Raw genomic sequence first — 12,751 nt, 5'->3', positions numbered from 1 at the left:
CCTTTAGGCTGGAGTTTGTCTGCGCTGTGTCCCTGTGTCGTGTTACTGAAGGTCACTTCTACCGCCTGGCGATGCAATGCTACACTGTTTTCACATGGCTTCCAGAGCGAGAGGGGTCCAAGAGGTTTAAAGTGGAAAAAATTGCTTATTTTGGTCTTCGGGAGGAAAATAAATAAAATACGTCATGTCGAGCGAACCCATCGGGGATACGAGGAAGAGGAATACGAGGAACACGAAGAATACGGCGAATAAGAGGAATAGGGCCTATGTGGAACACGATGATAACCATCCAACCCCGCGATCATCTGACCCTCCCCTAGTGTGACATGCCGTCGGCTCGTTGAATTCATTTTCAGTAATGGTGGTTGTGATGGCGGTGGCGGTAACAGCCCTGCTAAGTCCTCAACTCATCCTCACTGCTCACCCCCCCCCCCCCCCCCCCCCCCACCGTGAGAGAGTGGGGAACTATGTCCCAAGGGACTTCACCACTCTCTCACGTTACACGTCTTTGATGCCGCGTTCGGCATGCGTTCAATGCCGGCGTGCGTTCAATGCCGGCGTGCGTTTTAGCGGCGCTGCTTGTTTGTAGAACATCACAAGAACCCCCAACACCCCCTTCCAAGGCGTAAGTCAGCGGGTCCGACTCTGGGTCTCCGGGAGTTCCAGCTGAGTCGTTCTAAGTGGCTTCTGCTTTGGTTTGTTTCTTTTTCGGCATGGTTTTCTTTTTCCACGGTAAAGAGAAGCAATACAAATGAAGAGTCGATTCGCGCCCAGCTGAATAGATTAACAATTACACTCACCATTACCCCAGAAATCTAAAGGGATATGTATTATTACGTAACACACAGATTATTGTGTTTTCCTCATAAATTATCCATTTTCCTAACATTAGGTTGGTGCTAGTGTGTTTTTGTGTCGTGTGAGCAAAGGCAGTCCCTAGTGCTACTGGGCTCAACCACACTCATAGGGTGCACTCACACTAGGCCATTTGGCCGTGGCCGTTGGCCGTTTTCACACCTAACCGTGCTCAACTGGCCCCATTGTTCTCTGGCCTGCATTCACACTAGGCCATCTGGCCGTGGCCGTGGGCCGTCGCAACTGTGGCCTGGCCACGGCATCTGAACAATGGCGGCCCGTACCGTAGCAGCACACCTCTCCCAAGTGGCCAAGTTGGCCTGGCCATACTGGCCACATTCACACTGGCAGATTTGAGCACGGTTAGGTGTGAAAACGGCCACGGCCACGGCCAGATGGCCTAGTGTGAGTGCACCCATAGTACCAATTTATAGTCCACATGAACGACGTGACGTGACCAGACACCCAATTATTGTGCTGCTCATGTAATCCTAAACAAGAGTCCCTTTTGCGCCTCCCCTTTGCGTCGACTGACTTCGGACCGGGTTCTTATGTTGACTTACTCTGCGTCTTCCGGAACACCCGCGTGCTCATGAACTTCATGAAGCGGTTGGCGTAGAAACCAGGCCGGTGCACCGAGACCGAGTCCTGGGGGGGAGAGAACAAGAGAGAGAACGAGAGAACGAGAGAACGAGAGAGAGAGAGAGAGAGAGAGAGAGAGTTTAAACCTTGGAGGGGTCTGTTGCGACAATGTGAATGAACAGCCCCGTTCATCATCATGTTCATCAGCAGATGTGTGAGTGAGCTCTTTCCAACTTACGCCGTCGTAAACCAGCGCTTTCCACGAGTGCTCCAGCTTCTTGATGAACCTGGGGAGAAGAACCATGTCGTGAAATCGTCTGGAATTGTTCTAACAGCAGTGAACGCGAGGCCTGATGACATGACGCAGAGTTTGTGACTTGGATCAGAAATGAAGGGCTAAGACAGTTCAATCAAGCCTACTTTGAGTTTATCACTTTAAATCTCTTTAACGCCAAGGATTTAAATGCAATCGTTGAGACCTTCGGATGATGTAATTTATACTATTAATGAATGAAAGGCTGCTCTCTGTTTGACATTCATCCCATCCCTCTCTCGTTTCACTCTTAGTATTGACCACAAACATCTGTGACCAGAGAAGACTTGTATAGACCACTGTGAGTTGTGTAATGTTGTTGAAGCAAAATTAAAGCCAGGGTCTTTGTTTTGGCATGTATACCCATCAAATAAGCCCTCCAGATACTTTTTTCATTGAAAATCTAGTATAGAGTTTGCCCGGCGCAATGTTTGGCCTCCATGTTATTGGTAAGGGGCACCGCAAACACTTCCAAATCTGCATTTTTTAACCACCAATATTGATATAAATAGCACCAAACCTCTGCAGTATCTAAGGGTCCCTGTTGTGAAATCAGGCACGACAGGGACCCTTTGCCAAAACAAAGACTCTGGATTACATTTTCGTCGGAATTACACTTTAAAAGAAAAAAGACTAGAATGTCCCTTGAAAAAAGTGATTTAGTCACTCCATCTACAGGGAAACATCTATAGGTCTTGAGTGAGGCATTTCATCCCGCATCACCCAGGTGAGTGGTTCATAAAATAATCTATATTGTATGTCTGTATATTATTCATCTGTATCGTATGATTATTCTCAACGGGATTATACAATACTTTTCTCACTGTTCAGGTACACACATTGGATTTTTTTTTCATCACGTTAACTGAAAATGAGTCTTCCATAATGGTGTCCACAGTGTTCCTGCGGATGTTGTGGTCTGTAAGCCACCGTACCTGTATGACTGCAGAATATCGATTATTCCCAGGAATATAAGCAGCTTTTCGTCTTTGTGCGATTTCGCCGGGATTCCGCCCATCCTAGGAAAAAGGTTAAAAATAGGCCGTGACGGAGATGGAGTCATTGACACCAGCTGCGTGAATGCAGTCAGTCAAGACAAACATGCCAGTCATTGTCTGCTCAGCACCCTGGATCCCGTTGACATTGTGGTGTTGTGCTTTCTCACGTCTCCGATTGTTTATTCTGACAGCTTTTAGAACAATTGCCCTGGTCTGCACGGGCGATTGAAAACAGAAACTGTGTTTGTCTGAAGTGTAGCTATGGTTATAGATGGGAGGATTACTGTTAAGGCTGCTTCAGTCGCCCACGTAGGCGAAAGGCACGTGTGTGAGCGCTTGAATATGTGTGTGTGTGTGTGTGTGTGTGTGTGTGTGTGTGTGTGTGTGTGTGTGTGTGTGTGTGTGTGTGTGTGTGTGTGTGTGTGTGTGTGTGTGTGTGTGTGTGTGTGTGTGTGTGTGTGTGTGCCTGCGTGTGTGTACACTGTGTACAACGTCTGTGTGTGTGTGTGTGTGTGTGTGTGTGTGTGTGTTTCTGTTTCTCTTTCTGTCTGAGTGCGAGTCCGTGCGTGTGTCTGCCGTTCAGTGACTATCTGTTTGTGTCTTTCTGATGTGTGTGTGCGTCCGTGTGTGCGTCTGTGCGGGAGCCCCACTCACGTGTGGTCCGTGGTGAGGGCCTCGGCCGCCTTGCCGTCCCCCTGGATGGACTCCAGGGCGGTGGAGTAGAGCACCCTCTGCACCACGGGCCGCTTGCCGTCCCCGCCCCCCAGGGCAGGCCCCGCCTCCCCGCCCTCCCTCTGCTGCTGGTCCAGCACGTGCACCCCCAGCAGCAGGCTGTAGTCCATGATCTTAAAGCTCTCCAGGACCTGGGAGGGGGGAGTAGGGGGGAGGAGGGAGGTGGAGGGAGGTGGAGGGAGGGGAGAGGATAGGAGGAAGGCCGAGGGGAGGAGAAGGGAGGGAGAAGGAGGGAAGGATAGGGAGGGAGAGGAGGAGGAGGGGATGGGGGAGGAGGAGGGAGGAGAGGAGGAGGGGAGGAGAAGAAGGGAGGGAGAAGGAGGGACGGATAGGGAGGGAGAGGAGGAGGAGGGGATGGGGGGGGAGGAGGGGAGGCGGAGGGAGGAGGAAGGAGGGGTGAGGAGAGGAGGAGGAGGGAGGAGAGGGGAGGTGGAGGAGATAGGGGGGAGGAGGAGAGAAGTAGGGGATAAGGGGATGGGGAGTAGGGAGAGGGGAGTAGATAGTGGAGGGTTGGAGGGGAGGGAGGGAGGAGAAGATGGAGGAGGAATGAAGAAGAGGGAGGTGGAGGAGGTTGGAGAAGAAGAGAGGCGGTAGGAGGAGGAGAGACACGGGGGTTATTAGGATGCATCAGGGGTCGTGCAGTGCTTTGCGTTACTCCTTGACTCCGGTGGGATTTCAGCTTCTCTGCACTCCTGGGATCAGCCCACATACTCTCCGGGGGTATTTCCACATTGGCACTGGGATACGTTACATTTGATCGGTTGCACATTGGGGATAAGAGGTGTTTGGTGTTTTAGAAACGTATGCAAACGAAACAAATGGGTGTTTGTTTTGAATCCTGAGCCGTTTGCCAAGACAGAGCACACTGAGGGGAGTGTTGGCTCTGGTGGCTGGTCGGTGTGTCACATGTGTTTCACCTTTAGCTCACCTGAAGGGCAACGTTACACCACGTGTTGCTTTAGCCAAACAACTTTGGCGCCGCAAAGACCCAGAGAGACATAGATCTTAGTCTGCAGGAGGACTGAGAAGATCAACAAGGTGGGCCGTCATCACAGTTAGCCCAGTGTTACGCACTGACCCGACTGAGGACTCTTTCACCCATTTTCCCAGGGTCCCTCTCTGACGCCATGTCTCCTTCACTTAGCGCATGGTCACATGACTATACTAGAGGGAGGGGGGGGGGGGGCAGCATGCAAGGAATGGGTCCAAGCTGCCACTAGTGGTGGTTGGTTTCTGCAATGGCATTGAGTGTATGTGCGTGCGTGTGTGTGTGTAGGTGTGTGTGTGTGTGTGTGTGTGTGTGTGTGTGTGTGTGTGTGTGTGTGTGTGTGTGTGTGTGTGTGTGTGTGTGTGTGTGTGTGTGTGTGTGTGTGTGTGTGTGTGTGTGTGTGTGTGCGGTCAAACAAAACAAAGTTCCCCTCCTCTGCCACTATACAATGCCATGGTTCTATGTTTTATGTAAACTAATTAAAATTCTACCTAAACCCATTAAATCCTTTGCCAACAATAGTGCTATTGTATGATATTTTCCTGCTGCCACTCACACACACACACATGCCGTGTGTGTGTGTGAGTGAGTGAGTGAGTGAGTGAGTGAGTGAGTGAGTGAGTGAGTGAGTGAGTGAAAGAGTGAGTGAGGGAGAGAGAGTGAGAGAGAGATAAAGAGGAAGAGAGAGAAAGAGAGAGATAGAAAAAGAGAGAAAGCAAGGGAGAGAGAGAGACCTTAACCAAACACAATGAACTACTTGATGTGATTGTAATGGCTACATGAGAGCCACATTAATACAAATATTGAATGAAAAATATATTTTGTTCAAATTATTCCTGTTCCACAGAGGCCCACAAATAAAGACTTATTTACAGCGTATTTTGATGTGTTTTAATGTCCCCGGTAACCAACTCAAACACACGTGCATGTGCATGTGACTCACGCACAGGCCAGCAGTGTTTAACACGGCTATATCTCCCTTCTCTCCCGTACTCGCATTCGCACACACGGATATGAGATGCACACACGGAATACACACACGTACGCACGCACACACAGAAAACACGCACACATCGACACACAGGAGAACATACACACAGTAAACATAATGAGCGACTCAGAGCAACACTCAGGTCTTTGTTCCGGATATCAGATTTTTCCATATCGCTGATTTACATCCCTTCTTCCCAACTCCCCCGCTCCATTCAATCAGCAGCCTCTTCGGACCGCCGCCAGACGCACAGAGAGACAGCCCACGGAGCACCCTCACTATGGGGCCACTATCCAGACGGAGCAGCGACCAGGCACACCAACCCAGCCTTCACAACACAAAGGATCCAGCTGCACGCGTCAACCCCACCCAGCCCCACCATGCCAGTGTACTGTGAGGTCCCAGGACGTGACTTGAAGTAAGACCGGAGAATGGCTGTCTTTATGATGGAGTGCCTGAACACTGAAGCCTGACGCTCTGACGCAGACACGGTCTGTCACTGCGGAGGTCCGGATCACAGGTGCAAATCCCTTCGTCTCTTCATAAACGCTCACAAGATTGTTTGATACAAGAGTGCATTGGGAACGCTCGCACATACACAAACACACACAAACCCCCACACACACACACACAGACACACACACAGATGTGATGCGACTGAAGTGTTTATAATCTAAGCCCGCCAGTACCTGAGTCTGAATCCAAACAGAGTCATATGCCTACAGGCATGCCACTTTGATAGCAAAGGCTAATGAGAGCAAAGTCTGTCAGATACGACCTATTTTTATGTCGCCTGGGGGCTTGTTGTTCTAAGGGTTCATGTTTGAGTATCGTTTAAGAGATTTAATTTGAATACACTGTTTCCGTTGTTGGCCGAGTGAAGTGAGGGTGGTAGCCACTAAACGTGTCAGGGTCGTCCCAAGACCGCAGGGGGTTCAACTGTGACCTTAAAGGGCTACGTATGTTGTTGTTGTTGTTGTTGTTGTTGTTGTTGTTGTTGTTGTTGTTGATGTTGTCCATGCCTGCCCCATGTCCAACTTAATAGGAAAATACTTCTGCATGCCTCTTTAATTCGATATTTTATCTCATTATGGCTGTTCTTTCCCTTAAATGAAATCCAATAAAGCCATGAAATGTTGAAATGCTTGTCTTTAGGCTGCGCTTCAGCGTAAGTGCTGCGCTACTTGCTTCTTAAACAGGTAGAACGGAACTATCCTTCCCTCCATTACAATCATAACTCCACTCTCCTTGACAGCCAGAACACAGCCTTAGCGCAACAGCCATTCATCCAATCAGAGGAGCTATGCAGCTCTGGAAGAACCATTATCTCCCTCTGTCACTCACCTGAGCGTATTAATAGACCGTTCCTTCGGTGTCAACAGCGGCAGTGTGACGTTAAAGCGAGCACATGACGAGTTAAACGCTAAAGTGATTTGTTAAATTCCCTTCAAGTGACACACATTACCGTAATGCTGCTAATGCTCGTTAGGTATTCTGGAACATCTGACCCTCAACGCTTATTGATTGTGATTGATTTTATTGTTGGTCAAGTGTACATTACTCTGTCCTGTCTTTTTTTATAGAACATACATTGATGAACGCGGTAAAGAACATTGTCTATCGTTGTGTTATACTCATAAATATTGTGTATTTCATCACTTATCGTCTGAAGCCCCAGGAGCAGGCCTTTGAATGACTTTGTAGCTGACTAATCAAACTTGAACTTGAGTCCAGTATAGCATGAGAATACCCATCCCTCTTCACAAGCTCTTCTACGGAAAGAAAACCCCCCGTATCGCCCCCCGCAGAAACTCCTGACTCTCATCCTGTCAACCCCCCTCCCCCCCCCACACACACACACACACACTCGGCCTACATCTCCTGTTTGTTGTTCTAGCAAACCTCTCTCTCTCTCACTCTCTCGCTCCTCTCCGGGAGAGAAGGCTTCCAAGGGCTGCTGGCTCATGGAAACAGAGACAGGGGGTGGGAGAAATGAACGAGGACATCGAATTTAGGAGAGAGAGAGAGAGAGAGAGTGTGAATGAGAAAGAACGGCAGAGGGAGAGATGCAGAAAGAGATAGGAAGGAAATGATATTGAGAATGCGTGTGACAGAATGAGAGAGAGAGAGAGAGAGAGAGAGAGAGAGAGAGAGAGAGAGAGAGAACTTCTGCTTAGGGTGCACTTTGTTTTTTTTCCGCTCGGGAGAAAGAGACAGGATGCTATGATGATAACAAACGAGCGAGAGTTTGGAGTCGCTAACAGACGCTAGCACCAAACCATCTGACCTCAATGCAACCCATCCCCTTCACCCAACAACAGGCCTACAGGTATGTAGAGGAGCCAGTGGTGGAACCGCCTCCTCCTTCAACGTCCACCCCTGGACTTTAACCTTCACGCTGTCCGTCCAACTGTTAAGAGAAAACATTGACTCGTGAGGTATGTTCTCAGGGAGTTCAGACAGTTTTGTCCGACTTTTCAGTTTTTTTCCACATGTTCCCTATCCCAAATCCTTCAGCCTTCAAGTTCCCAAGCTCTTTCACAACCTGGTGCTCTAAGTGTTATCATTTATATGCAGCGACGGCTGGTGTCTGCCCAATAGGCTAGAGCCTTTAAATTGCTTGGGAGAAAAGTTGCTGGCCAAGCAAAAAAATGAATCTTCAAAATATGAATAAACTTCTGATGATGTCACCTTCCGATTGAGCGCGAGCACAGACTCTTCAAACTTTGGAACTTTAAAGGAAGCTGATGCTTTGCCTTTACGGGCACACTTGAGGAAACGCAACTATTGGGAAGCATTTAGAAAAGTGCAAATGCGGTGATGGTAAGATGGTGAAATGCGAGAAGTGAGTGGAGCACAGTAGAGAAGCTTGTGCGTCATAAAACATGTAGGCAGTGTTAAAGCGCTGTGTTCTGCACCCACAGTTCCTCTTCCCCCCCCCCCCATGGTGAGGCAGAGTGTCCGCTGCAGAGAAGGATAGCCTGGAAAACAACTGCGAGGAGTTTTGCTTGCAAGATACTAACACAGAAAAGTCACAAAAGGAGAATCATATAACCAGAACATCAGAAACAAGGGCAAGAGAGGAACATGATCAAGAAAAGAGATTTGCTGATGTAACAGAGCACTATGAACATAGGGGTCTAGGGATGGGTCCACACACATGGGTCTACGACAACTAATGTCGCCGACAAACAGATTGCCGTTTTAGGATTTTTTGATCATATTCAGCCACCTAGTGAAAACACCACTGGAACATATGACAAGCGCGGGCCTGCTGACTGTTCAGAGAGCAGCTCTGGTCGTAAACAGTGAGGTCACAACTTTCCTACCACCAGTGATGGAGTCTGCTTGCTTGCTAATATCTGATAGGTTGGCATGGCTCTGAAGGAACATAGTTTTCCTTCCTGGTCTCTCTCAGCCTTGACTTTGCTCTCTGACATTTGGAGCCACACGTACACACATACAACACATGCACACATACAGACATGCATACAGACGCACAATCGCAAATGCACACACACGCACACTCACACACATGCACACACACAAAAACCGACACACCGGCACACTCACACACACTCACCCACATACAAAAACAAACAGGGACACACACACATGCATGCGCACGCGCAAACACACATGCGCGCACACACACGCGATACACACGCACGCACACACGCACACACACACGCACACACACACACACACACACACTGAATACCGACAGTGATTTGTGTGAGTGAGTGTATGTGTGAGTGTAGCTGTCTTATGGTCTAATTTCTGTCACGCGGAACGTACTGTATATATGAACCACATGCACATCCCTGATCTACACTAACCATCTCAAATCTGGTGTCTGGCTACTTTGTGGGACATTGGGCCAGACTGACTCTCTTGAACATGGGCTTTGTGGGTAAACAAAACACCCAAACAGCATCATCCTGTCATCCCTTCTGTCTCACCCCGGTTGGTATGCAAACATCCTCCTGCACACAGGAATGTGGGAGGAATGCAACCGCAGAGAAAGCATGGCAACCGAATCATACACAAACAGATGACTACTTCTCCAATCCTCTCTCGGTCTGCCAACGTTTCACGTTACCATCACGTGTCTCGCACGCACGCACGCACGCACGCACGCACGCACGCACGCACGCACGCACGCACGCACGCACGCACGCACGCACGCACGCACGCACGCACGCACGCACGCACGCACGCACGCACGCACGCACGCACGCACGCACGCACGCACGCACGCACGCACGCACGCACGCACGCACGCAGGCAGGCAGGCAGGCACGCACGCACGCACGCACGCACGCACGCACGCACGCACGCACGCACGCACGCACGCAGGCAGACAGACAGACAGACAGACAGACAGACAGACAGACAGACAGACAGACAGACAGACAGACAGACAGACAGACAGACAGACAGACGCGCGTGCGCATACGCACATACATACATACGCACACATACAGACACACATACACACGCAGGTTACACGTCGGCCTGTTTGTGTGTCCTTCATCACCGCTCGCATACACCAAGGAAAGTCTCTTCTCGCTATCGGAGAAACCTTCCTCCTTCTACTCGAGTTACCGAGAACTGTCTGCTTGTCTCGTGGAAGTAACTAAATCAATTGCGGTTTTGAGGTCTAACTTTAGAACTTGTTCGGACCAATTTCCTCTGTTTCTGTCTGTCTCTCTGTCCCTCTGTCTACCAGCTCATGGCGTAATGACACAGTGGTGTGTTTTATGAGCTGTCATGGCTGTCAAATACCGGCAGCAGCAGCCGCACAGAGAGTCGTTAAAAGGAACACACCGAGCAGAGACAGGCTCTGTCTGGAGGCTCGGTGACGGTGTCCACCATAGAGACAGAAAAAAGGACAGAGGTTAACCCTTGGTGGTTAAAACTCTTCCTCAAACTCATGGAGCATGCTGGCTGTTCTAACCAAAGTGCGTAATGGCCCTCTCAAACAGGGAGAGAGAATTGGCTTTCACGTGATGGGTAAACACTGTTATGTGACCGGGAGGCTTGAGGTTGGTCCTTTCCCATGGGTGGAGTTGCATCTTTTTTTAACCATGGTGTATTCCCACCCCCCCCCCCCCCCATGCCAAACACAACCCCTCGCCTCCCAGATGTCCGGGCACAGGCGGTGACCCCGGTGAATGATGCCCAGGCCGTCCCGTCATCAGAGGGTACCAAGGCCTGGGAACGTCCAGGGCCGGGCCTGAGAACCAACTGGGACCATGGTGGGACCACTGTGTTCATATGTGGTCTCAAGAATAAAGAAATAATATCAACTCAACTAATAATATCCTGGTCGAGAGATGACGAGACGTCTCATAACAGACTAATCAATATCTCATAATCAATGCATGACCTTGATCCTTCCCTGCTTTCAATCAGTCTCCACCTGAGTGGAAGATAGAGAGAAATAAATACTGTGGGAGGTTGGAGCTGAAAGCCACCTGGTGACAGGTAGTGACACTTCTTGAAACAACAAAGGTTGTTTCAAGAATAAAAAGAAATAACAACAACTCTTCCTCCTTCCTGGTCTAGAGATGACGAGACGTCTTATGACAGACTATTCAATGAATGACCTTGAGCCTTCTCTGCTTCCACTCAGTCTCCGCCTGAGTGGAAGATAGAGAGAAATAAATACTGGGGGAGGTAGGAGTGGAAAGCTACCTGGTGACAGGCAGTGACACTTCTTGAAACAACCTTTGTTGTATCAAGAATAAAAAGAAATAACAACAACTCTTCCTCCTTCCTGGTCTAGAGATGACGAGACGTCTTATGACAGACTATTCAATGAATGACCTTGATCCTTCTCTGCTTTCACTCAGTCTCCGCCTGAGTGGAAGATAGAGAGAAATAAATACACGGGGGGGGGGGATGGGGGGTTGGATTGGAAAAGTACCGGGCGACAGGGAGTGAGCCTCTCAACGTTTGGTGAGCGTTTAACCATGACCTTCGAAGGACGCCCGGTGAAGTCCACTCCACTCCTCTCCCTCTTGACAGGCCAGAGGGAGAGGAGTGGAAGAGGAGGGCACCGGAGTTAATGATCGAGAGGGGGGTGGGGGGGGGGGGCTTTGAGTGCCTTACCCGGCAATCCCTTTGAAGGGTCTTCATGAGGTTGTTGTAGGTCTCTGTGTCAAAGTACAGGCCGTCCAGCATGTCCTGGAAGTCCAGGTCCTTGTAGGTGGGATTGGCCTTCTCCCGCTCCTTCCTGGAGGCCCGCCTCTTGTAGGTGGAGCCCTTGAGGTCGTACATGTAGTTCATGTGCACCGAGCGAGGCAGCACGTTGTTCATCACCACCAGGCGGATGTTGATGCCGCCCGACTGGATGCAGTAGAGGCCGTAGAACTTGGGCAGCAGCGTGCGCGGGTTCTGGTTCAGGTTCTGCGAGGACGAAGGAGGAGAGGAAGGCGTGGGAAAGCAGGATGGACGCGGTGAGAGTGGGATACAAGCCTAACCGTCATGCTCCGCGATCTCAGGTCTAGAGAGTTCCACTCTGACTGACCCCGGAAGGGGGGGGGGGGGGGGTTTGAGTTGACCGTCTGGATTTGCTCATGAACTACTGAACCCTGAAGCAGTGAGAGAACTATTGAATCAAAAAAAGTTCCTCTTATTAAAATGACTTTCTCTAGAGAGTGAGAGTCCAGCGAAGGGGAAGTCTCAGGTTTTAGTTCCAAACCTGCAACTAGGGCACCTGTCACCCTGTATGAGTGTGATAAAAGCCACAGTAAAGAAAGAAAAAAACCTGTGTCGCTTGTCAACATGCCAGCTGGCACCTCGTTCGGCCCAGCCATCTCTCTCCCCCAGACTCACCATGTAGTAACCGGGCAGCAGTCTCTGCAGGAACTTGGCCTCCTTGTGTTGGACCGTTTTGATGATGAACTCGTCGTCGCTGGTCAGGTAGAAGAGCGAGCCGCTGGCCCCCGGGTTTGAGAGCTCGATTAGAGGCTCGTTCACCAGAGAGTACTGCGGAAAGGAGTCCCCAATATGGATGAGAGGACTGAGGACTTCACACTCACCACAAGCAAACAAAGGGGGATTTAAACCAGCTGTCCGCAGGCACAGGCTTGCGCAAAGTTGGCAAAACAACGTGGAAGCGATTCCAAATAAACAGTATGTCCTGTGAGCCGTTTAAAACGAAATGTTTATTTACGTTTGCTTTTATACTGGTAAAAAAATAAAAAAGGAATATGTTGTTCTGGGTGGTCCGGTACAATTATATGTTTTTTTTCTGTGTGTTTGTGTGTGTGTGTGTGTATGAG

At 49.7% G+C, this 12,751-nt stretch overlaps 1 protein-coding gene across 1 annotated transcript in view; it reads right to left on the bottom strand.

The window, feature by feature from the left end:
- The window catches only part of pip5k1bb (phosphatidylinositol-4-phosphate 5-kinase, type I, beta b), a 32,500-nt gene that overhangs the window by 6,230 nt on the left and 13,519 nt on the right, over positions 1-12,751 (bottom strand). Inside the window, exons 6-11 of the mRNA XM_056593269.1 lie at positions 12,303-12,455; positions 11,577-11,873; positions 3,403-3,611; positions 2,686-2,769; positions 1,676-1,724; positions 1,419-1,503 (exon numbers count right to left, since the gene is read on the bottom strand). Of these exons, the coding sequence (XP_056449244.1) occupies positions 1,419-1,503; positions 1,676-1,724; positions 2,686-2,769; positions 3,403-3,611; positions 11,577-11,873; positions 12,303-12,455 (877 nt within the window). The remainder of the gene's footprint in view (positions 1-1,418; positions 1,504-1,675; positions 1,725-2,685; positions 2,770-3,402; positions 3,612-11,576; positions 11,874-12,302; positions 12,456-12,751) is intronic.

This window comes from Gadus chalcogrammus, chromosome 6 (assembly GCF_026213295.1).
Source record: "Gadus chalcogrammus isolate NIFS_2021 chromosome 6, NIFS_Gcha_1.0, whole genome shotgun sequence".
NCBI classification, from domain to species: Eukaryota; Metazoa; Chordata; class Actinopteri; order Gadiformes; family Gadidae; genus Gadus; species Gadus chalcogrammus.
Note: the sequence above shows the minus strand (reverse complement) of the source record. Positions and strands in the feature narration are given on the sequence as shown.